Source organism: Coregonus lavaretus, assembly GCF_964263955.1.
Source record: "Coregonus lavaretus genome assembly, contig: HAP1_SCAFFOLD_4566, whole genome shotgun sequence".
In the NCBI taxonomy this organism is placed as follows: Eukaryota; Metazoa; Chordata; class Actinopteri; order Salmoniformes; family Salmonidae; genus Coregonus; species Coregonus lavaretus.
In genome coordinates this window covers 651-10788 of record NW_028162859.1, presented here as the reverse complement: position 1 = coordinate 10788, position 10138 = coordinate 651, and the positions used below count along the sequence as shown (strand labels likewise).

General features: G+C 45.5%; 1 protein-coding gene across 1 annotated transcript; it reads left to right on the top strand.

Moving 5' to 3' along the window:
• Positions 1 to 223: 223 nt before the first annotated feature.
• On the top strand, positions 224 to 9784 carry LOC311118770 (ephrin type-A receptor 3-like; the record flags this gene model as incomplete). The annotated part of the gene is made up of 5 exons (XM_084193550.1): positions 224 to 303; positions 499 to 566; positions 1285 to 1410; positions 1577 to 1762; positions 9723 to 9784. Coding segments are annotated over 5 exons (522 nt in total), but the record flags the coding sequence as incomplete, so codon positions are not given.
• Between the last annotated feature and the right edge of the window lie 354 nt (positions 9785 to 10138).

Here is a 10138-nt window from a genome sequence, read left to right as displayed (position 1 = left end):
GAGAGGGGGTGTTCAAACCTTTGCTTAGCCGGCATCTTTGATTCCCAGCCCATGAAGGCAAGTCATGACAACTGTATATAGACATAATATGACATTTGAAATGTCTTGATTCTTTTGGAACTTTTGTTTATTTCACTTTTGTTTATTATCTATTTCACTTGCTTTGGCAATGTAAACATACGTTTCCCATGCCAATAATGCCCTTAAATTGAATGGAATTGAGATGGGGGAGGAGAAAGAGAGTGAAGGACTACTGCTTTCACACCCCCAGGCTCCTGCATACGGAGACCAGAGAGAGGGGGGGTAGGGGGAGGATGGAGGACAAGGGGCTGAAAAATAGGAGACTGTTTCTAGACTTTCAAAATGCCCTCGGCTCTTCAATATGTATCATGGGAGTTTCATAGACTGGAAATAATAGCTCTCACACACACACACATGCACACACACACACACACTAACCTTGATGTCATTAACCTGTTGGTGTGGTTTGTTCCTCAGACACTGTGGATACATCAAAGCCAAGCAGGACCCTGACGAAGAGAAGATGCATTTTCAACATGGACGAGGTACACACACACACACACTCACTCGACTATTCAGTAGAGACAAGTTCATGTCCATTGAAACCTTCCATAATGGGTTGTTTATGATCTTTCTACTTGTTATGAAGAAGGGTTTTGTGTTTAGTGAATGCCCATCGTGTTTACTTCGCCAAGCGTCACACATACACACAGAGTACACTCTTTCGATGCATCACAGGTTATTTTCACATGTACATAAACAGAAAGTGATTCAGGCTATTGCAATTCATTATAGGCTCCTCTTTCACTGTCCGTGGGAAAAAGAGGAGAAATATGCTTAACCCCCTTTCAGCTTTTCAGCTTAAACAATTACACCATACAGAAGCAGTTTAGATTCTCATTGTGAATCACTCAGTCACGTCCATAAGAATATGCTCAAGTTGCTTCTCAGAAAGTGAATGTCTTGTATAAGTGAGCAGAATTGACATTCATTCTCTAGTGTTGCTGTAGGACGTACATAACAAAACATTTCTGAGAGGCAGTGTGGGAGAAGAGTTCCATCTGAGAGGGCGATATTGAATATGTGATATTGAACTCTCAAGGATTCAGCAGCCATTTACATAACTTTAATTATGTTGGAGTTGAGCACATTTCTATGTCGTGCGGTTGTTCACTGCCTGCTTTCTACAAGGAAGGTTATTGAGATCTCTCTCTGTTTCTCTCCTCTCTTCTCGCCCCCCTCTATCTCTCTCTCTCTCTCCAGTCAAACTTCCTGGCAGTAAGACCTATATCCATCCACATACTTATGAGGATCCTAACCAGGCGGTCAGAGACTTTGCCAAAGAGATTGATGCTTCCAGCATTCGCATAGAGAGAGTCATCGGAGCGGGTGAGTGATCTCTGGTTGCTGTTCAAACTACAAAAACATAACTATACAAATTGAATAAAAGTGGCCCTTACATTGATGCCTGTGGAACCCCAGTGGTGCAGTCAAGAGCAATCTGATTGTTAATCAGTTATGCAGACATTTTATATGTACAGTATGTGTGTTGTAGGTGAGTTTGGGGAGGTGTGTAGCGGCCGTCTGCGTCTCCAGGGAAAGAGGGAGATCTACGTGGCCATAAAGAGTCTGAAGGCAGGATACTCTGACAAACAGAGGCGGGACTTCCTCTCTGAGGCCAGCATCATGGGACAGTTCGACCACCCGAACATCATCAGACTGGAGGGCGTGGTCACACGATGTGAGTGATTGACAGCTACTTTAACAAATCCGAGCAGAGATTGTCCATCGCCGTACATATTTAACCTGTTCCATCCCTTCAGATCTGCAAATCGTGAGCCCAATGTTTGTTTTGGATCATGAATTGTGTGTGCGTGTGTGTGTATGTCACGTACCTGTGTGTGAGAGAGACAGCAGAGCGGTTCTGTTCATGAGAATCAGACTCGACCCTGGATCAGATAAAAGGCTCCAGTTCCCATGGCAGCCAGTGCTTTTGACGTGTCTGTTTGTGAGTGTGTGTACGTGTGTACAAGGGGCACGTGTTTACTTGTGCTTGTTATTACATTAGCGAGAGTGTGTTTGGATGTCACAGGTGATACAGAAATATAGAGACAGGGTTGAACAAGCCTCATAACAGATCACTACCACCATCACTGTCACTCCATCCCCCCACCCAACCAACCACCCACCGACCCACCCCCTCTCTCTCTCTCTCTGTTCATTAGAGCATATCAGTCTCATTATGACTTTCTTCTATTCATTTTTGTTTGTAATTTCTCATCATTTTCTCTCCATCTTCCGCTTGTTATTGAAGTCTTCCCGAAGACATACAGTAAAAACACTTTAGACAGCGTATATGGAAACGAAGCTTGCTTGTTGTCAAATCGTGCAGTATCATTTCCAAATACTTAGCTCAGCACAGTATTTATTTTATAATGCAGCAGTTACTTAATAGTGTATCTTGTATCTGCACTGACGTTCTAAGCCTGTAGTACTAAACCTATAAATATACATGAATGTCACAGAATAGAAATGCCTTACATAGAAATGTTATTACAAGCTGATGGTAACTTGCCTCGCACAAAGTTGCTCTAGATATTTAATGAAGAGAGAGAAACAGAGCGAGGGAATCAGAGTGAGAGACAGTCAGACCAGCAGAGAGACAGAAAGATAAACACTAATTTCCCATTTCTCCCCCCCCCATCTCCCCCCCCCCCCCCCCCCCCCCCCCATCTCCCCGGTGTCATAGTCAGTATTCAAAAACAGCCCCACCGCACACCACTGCTCAGTGGCACCTAGATCATGCAACAAAAGAACAAATGCATATGCATGACCCACATCATGAATATTAATATTTCACAGAGTTAATTGGATGTGTTTTTTAGCTTCATGAATATTCAGCAACGTGCATATCAATGCTGAAATTCCCTCTGAATTTCTTATTAATTTGTATTTCCTCTCTTCTTCGCGCTCTCCCTCTCTCTCTCCTCTCTCTCGCGCTCTCTTTCTTTCTCATATGGTAATGTGAGATGGTAATTTTGACCTTTGCTTGGCTGGGTTGGAGCGGTTTGTAGAACTATTAGCAGAGTAAATCAGATTTGCTTTTCATTTCCACAGGCACATGTTGGTAATTGCTGCTCTTTTCTCTCAGAAGTAGCATTTTAATGCACTGTGAAACATAAGCTGAGCACACACGCACAAATACACAAAACACACACATGCACACGCACATGTTCGCACACACACTCACTAAGCACACACATGTGCACACACACACACACACTGACATACACACACACACACTATGGAAATACCAAAGTTCATTTGGAGGATGTAGCATGGAGAATCACTTTTAATGAATATAATTAATTGTCTTTCGTGAGGGAATAGAGTAAGTGTGTGCTCAGGATGTGTATATCTGAATGTGTCTTTAGAGACTATTGAGAAAACCATCGAAACACAGATATATTTCTACAGCTGAGCAGTAATTTCACAGGTCACAGCCCAGGGTGTGAGTGTGTGGGGGTTAGATGTGAGAGGGGCGGGTCGATATAACTCCTCCATCCCTTCAGACAGTCCCAGCTGGTCCCTTCACACCTCATACACTCTAATCATCAGCACTGACCGCTCACATGGGGCTCAGGTGTATGTGTGTGTCACGGGTTTTTATGTGTGTGTACGTCCAGGCCAGTGTGTGTGTGTGTCTCTCTCTGTCTATTTCAGTCCATGTGAGTTTTCTATGACAGGCTATATTAGTTCATATCATAGTGTACATACTTTTTCCTTTGTGTGTGGTTGTGAGTGAGGGTGTGTCCCTGTGTGTATAAGAGTGTATGTGTTCTCATTATACCCACTTTAAACCCCAAGAGGCTTCCATCCCACTGTCCTGGTATTCTAATAACACCCTGCCTGTCTCACTCTGATTGCTGCCATTGTTATGCAAATGATAATGCTGCGCACACAGACAACGAGAGAGGAAAGTAGACATTTATCTCCTCCATCTCTCCACGCATCGGAAAAGTGCTGCGTGCGCTCTCCCTATCTCTCTCCATCCGTCCTCTTATCTCGCTTTCATCCCTCCAGTTATCTCTTTATCCTTCCTTTATGCGCCTCACACAATCACTCCGCCAATCATCTCATCTGGAAAACCGTCAATTAGGCACACCTCGTCATTTCATCTGCCCACTATCTATCTAATGCATTCTCTCTCTGCACTTGGGTATGGACTGCTCTATTCTCTCCCCTAATCTGTTATCCTCTATTTGGGGAAAGTAGTTATTAGTTTGGAGGCTCTCCTTTGTGTGAGGGACAATGTGAGTTTAAACAGTCTTTGTGTGGTGAATTTATTGGAGTGTTCCCCTCGCTCTCTTTATGCCCCTCCAGCCATACAAAAAGAGAGATCCACATGCTGTTAAACATATTATGTATCATTTAGTTAAAACCCCTTTATCTTCATCTACACCCAGTTAACATCTCCTGGTAACGTTCCCTTTTGTTTCTGAAGCTAGAACACACACACAGTAAATAGATGAGCCCTGTGGTGTATGAGGTTGAGAGAGGCGAAAGGAGGCCAGTTCTCTCGTTAAAAGCATGTGTTAATGAAGTGCTGTTAAAACATAAAACTCCTGCATCCATTTTATACCCTGCTGCTCTCACACCTGGCAGAAGATCAATAGGCAATCTGCAAGCCTGCTCACCACCCTACTGCAAATGAACTAGCTCTGGAGCACTGAGCATCACACACAGATACACACATCGGCCTACACACTCTTAAAGGGATACTTTGGGATTTTGGCAATGAGTCAAATTAACTTGTGGATACCATTTTTATGTCTCTGCGTGCAGTTTGAAAGAAGTTGCCAACTAGCGTTAGCGCAATTGCTAACTAGCGATAGCATAATGACTGGAAGTCTATGGTATCTGCTAGCATGCTGGCACTACCGCTAACTTCCGTCATACTGGACACAGAGACATAAAAATGGTAGATGAAGGGCCTCATTGCCAAAATCCCGAAGTATCCCTTTAAACACACACACACACACACACACACACACACACACACACACACACACACACACACACACATACTTAAACAATCTTAAACATATACATACTCACAGAGCCGGCTACCACTCGGTACTCTACCCTGCACCTTAGAGACTGCTGCCCTATGTACATAGTCATTGAACACTGGTCACTTAATAATGTTTACATACTGTTTTACCCACTTCATATGTACACTGAGTTTACAAAACATGCTCTTTCCATGACATAGACTGACCAGGTGAATCCAGGCGAAAGCTATGATGCCTTATTGATGTCTCCTAAAACCACTTCAATCAGTGTAGATGAAGGGGAGGAGACAGGTTAAAGAAGGATTTTTAAGTCTTGAGACAATTGAGACATGGATTGTGTAGGTGAGACATTCAGAGGGTGAATGGGCAAGACAAAAGATTTAAGTGCCTTTGAACAGGGTATGGTAGTTGGTGCCAGGCGCACTGGTTTGAGTGTGTCAAGAACTGCAATGCTGCTGGGTTTTTAATGCTCAACAGTTTCCCGTGTGTATCAAGAATGGTCCACCACCCAAAGGACATCCAGCCAACTTGACAAAACTGTGGGAAGCATTGGAGTCAACATGGGCCAACATCCGTGTGGAACGCTTTTGACACCTTGTAGAGTCCATGCCCTGATGAATTGAGGCTGTTCTGAGGGCAAAAGGGGGTGCAACTCAATATTAGGAAGGTGTTCCTAATGTTTTGTACACTCAGTGTATATACTGTATTCTATTCAAGGCTCATCCTATATAACTACTGCTGTATACACCTTTTCTATTCACATACTGTCCATAATGTCTATACACACCATCATATACATATATATATATTTATATTCCGACTCTGACATTGCTCGTTCTGATATTTCTTAGGGTTAGGGTTCTTTTATTTTTTGGATTTGTGTGTATTGTTTTGTATTGTCAGGTATTACTGCACTGTTGGAGCTAGAAACATAAGCATTTCGCTGCACCTGCGATAACATCTGCAAAATATGTTTACGCGACCAATAAGATTTGATTTGATTTGAGAGGACACCTCTCTTTCTCGGTCATATCACATATTCACACCAACAGGCTCAACACACACACAGTTTCTTATCCAGTGCTGCAGTCTCCTTGAGCGTCTGTTTGTCCTATCGAAGCTGAGCGCTATCATTTAGTCCTGATCTTCAGAGCTCTTTGTTTCTGTCAGGTGCTCGTTTACTGACGCACTCGCGTGGGGAAAGGCTCTATATGGGTCAACAGGGAGGTGGTTACAAAAGCTAGAGCTGTATTACCACTCTGAGTTAGAAACTGGAAATACACAGAAGCATATACACTGAGTGTGCAAAACATTAAGAACACCTTTCTAATATTGAGTTGCCCTGAAATCTTCAGGGCATGGACACTACAAGGTGTTGAAAGCGTTCCACAGGGATGCTGGCCAATGTTGACTCCAATACTTCCCACAGTTGTGTCAAGTTGGCTGGATGTCCTTTGAGTGGTGGTCCATTCTTGATACACATGGAAACTGTTGAGTGTGAAAAACCCAGTATCGTTGCAGTTCTTAATACAAACCGGTGCGCCTGGCACCTACTAACATACCCCGTTCAAAGGCACTTCAATCTTTTGTTTTGCCCATTCACCCTCTGAATGGCACACGTACACAATCCCTGTCTCAACTGTCTTTAACCTGTCTCCTCCCCTTCATCTACACAGATTGAACAAGTGACATCAATAAGGGATCATAGCTTTCACCTGGATTCACCTGGTCAGTCTGTCATGGAAAGAGCAGGTGTCCCTAATGTTTTGTACACTCGTTATGAGATAAAAGCTACACACAACTCATCTAAAACCAAGTATGCTTTCGTTCTGTGGATTTGAAGTGACTCTCTGCACTTGTTTATCTTAATGAATGTCTCTTTATTTCGGCCCTGCTGAAGTGAATGTGTTTCTGTAGGGTCTTAAGAACAGGGCTTTATTTGTTAACACAGCAGAGAGGCGTAGAGCTAATGGAGAGAGGCTAAACGTGGCAACCTGACCGCGTGTGTATGTGTATGCGAACGTGCACGTACATGCACACATACGTGCGTGTCTGGCATGTGATTGAGTCTCAGGGACGTGGTCAATGGGGTCTATTGTATGGGAGCAGAGCAGCAGAAGGAGGGAGAGATAAACAGAGAGATAGACAGAGGGGGAGTGTGTGTGTGGTTTGGTGCTAACCCCTGCCATCTTGTCATGCTAATTCTCCATGGTGGGAGTCCAGATGAAGACTTCAGATAGCAGAGGAATTATAGACCAAGAGGATAATGGCATGGTCTTAATGAATGAAGGAAGGATTGGACTACTGAGCTGAACTGTGGCGTTTTCTCAAGCGGTCAGAGCAGAGAACCACAATGAAAACACTCATCCCATTCTATTTCTAGTTAGGGACGCTCTTTACTTCGCACGCACACCCAGAGAAATAGAGCATTGTCAACCTTCATTCAATAAGATTCATTTTTTTGAGCTCCCCAGTTGTACCACAGTATCGTGTCTTTCTGCCTGCCTGTGTGCCTGTCAGTCTGTCCGTCTGTCACTCTCACACATACACACGTGTCTGTCTGTCTGTCTGTCTGTTAGGTCAGGGGGGCCGGCTGTGAGCTGTCAGACCTCCCCTTTGGTACGGATCAATCCCACAGACCCTTTCATCTGTCCCTTTGATAGAGCAGTCACAGGACACAAACACACACTTCTCCGCAGGACAGCCTCGAAATCAGATGGCTGTCGCAGTGCTGTCCCCATGCTCGCCCTGCAGTCAATACACACACAGACACACACACACCCCCTCTGGCCTCGTCTCTGGTAGCGGTGTTCTCTCTGACAGCCACATTAGTCTAAGGGATAAAAGTGGAAGGGAATTGGATTTTCCTCTGCTGGGGGTGAGGGTTAGGATAGGCATTTATTAGTGTGTGTGTGTGTGGCATTTATCTCAGTGAGATAGTGATTTCATTTAGGGTGATGTATCACCGTCTTTACCCAGTATAGAGCTGTACGGTAGGAATCCCCGGTGTTGTTACTGACCTCCCCTGACAACCTTATCCTCCTGCCTCCCTCACCCCGGCTCCCCCTTTCCTCCCCCTCTCCCTCCTCACCTATCTCTCTTACTTTCTCCTTTATTTCTCTCCCCTACTCTTCCTACTCTCCCCTCACCCCTGACAACCATATTTCCCCCATACCTCTCCGCTCTCATCCCAATCGCACCTTCAACCTTCACCCTCCTCTTTCAATTTTCCTCTTTTCTTTCATCACCTCTCTTTCCCTGTCAGTCATCTCCTCCTCTCTCCTCCCTCCATCTCTCTCTCTCCTCCCTCCCTGCTCCTTATCTCTGTCTGGTTCTTCCCAGCATCTCTGATTAGGGAAATGTGGCCTATTCATCACTACTGACACAGGCTGTTTACAAACTGTATCACGCTTACCGTGTACACACACACACACACACACACACACACACACACACACACACACACACACACACACACACACACACACACACAGGGACTGTTTCTCTCTTCAGTGTATGTGTGTGTGATTGGGCCTCCCGAGTGGCGCAGCGGTCTAAGGCACTACAGATCCAGGTTCGATCCCGGGCTGTGTCACAGCCGGCCGCGACCGGGAGACCCATGAGGCGGCGCGCAATTGGCTCAGCGTTGTCCGGGTTAGGGGAGGGTTTGGCCTTGTCCCATCGCGCTCTAGCGACTCCTGTGGCGGGCCGGGCACATGCACGCTGACACGGTCGCTGGTTGTACGATGTTTCCTCCGACACATTGGTGCGGCTGGCTTCCGGGTTAAGCGAGCATTGTGTCAAGGCAGGGTTGTGTTTCGGAGGATGCATGGCTCTCGACCTTCGCCTCTCCCGAGTCCGTATGGGAGTTGCAGCGATGGGACAAGACTGTATCTACCAATTGGATATCACGAAATTGGGGAGAAAAAGGGGTAAATAATATATATATATATATTTTTAATGTGTGTGTGATTGGAACTGCATTCCCTCCTCTGACAATGGTTGGGGGGGGGGGGGGGGGGGGGGGGGGGGGGGGGGGTACGGGGGTTATGTAAAGCAGTGGGAACAACTGCGGGTGCCTGCATATGGGGGTACTTTGTTCATCATTTATAAGCCCCACCAGGTGCCAGGCGGGGAACTAGACCTGTCAATCAATCACACTGACTACCCCCTGCCTCCACCCCCTTCCCTCCACCCGTCTACACACACAGGTGTTCAATTCCCCCTCCCTTCCTCCGTCTCCCCTGTCCCTTCTCCCCCTCGTCCCCAAGAGGCTGATCAGTATTCATGAGATCTCAAGATGGCCCCCTGCATGCACACGCACACTCACCCTGGTGGATTGGCCCAAAGTAATTATCTCCTGCCGTTTATGCAAGGCCCTGATTAGAAGCTGACACTGTGAATGATGACGACATGCCATACTGTACCCCAGAGAGAGAGAGAGTGAGAGAGGGAGAGGTGGAAGAGAGAGAGGGGGAGATGTATGTGGGAGAAAGAGTGAATGAGATTGGTCTCCGCTGTGACCATTAACCTCTCCTGGCTCTACCTTCTTGCCATCTCTCTGTAGCCTGTATCTGTGTTGTGTTCTGTGTATAAATGTCGATGTGTTTTTCTCTCTGTCCTCAGGTAAGCCAGTGATGATCATCACAGAGTTCATGGAGAATGGATCCCTGGATACCTTCCTGAAGGTTAGTTAACACACACACACACACTACACTCTCATTATTCCTGTACTTTATGTTAACATACTCTCTGAAGGTCAGCTTGTGCTGCTCCTGTAGTATTTACAAATCTATCCTGGTTGAAAGAGGGATGGAAAGGAAAAGAAAGTGATTGTAAGAAAGTAATGGAGTCCTTTCAGTTCTGAAAGAAAACCACTCAACCCAACTGGCCTCATTCGTACTGAATGAATTTACAGTAAATGCCTATGGAGGGATTTACTCACAAACCTACAGACCCACACACACTACATCAGTAATGTTTAGAATGGGGCTTAGTATACATAGATGGACAAGTAGATGACCACGAGTGTTATGTCCATC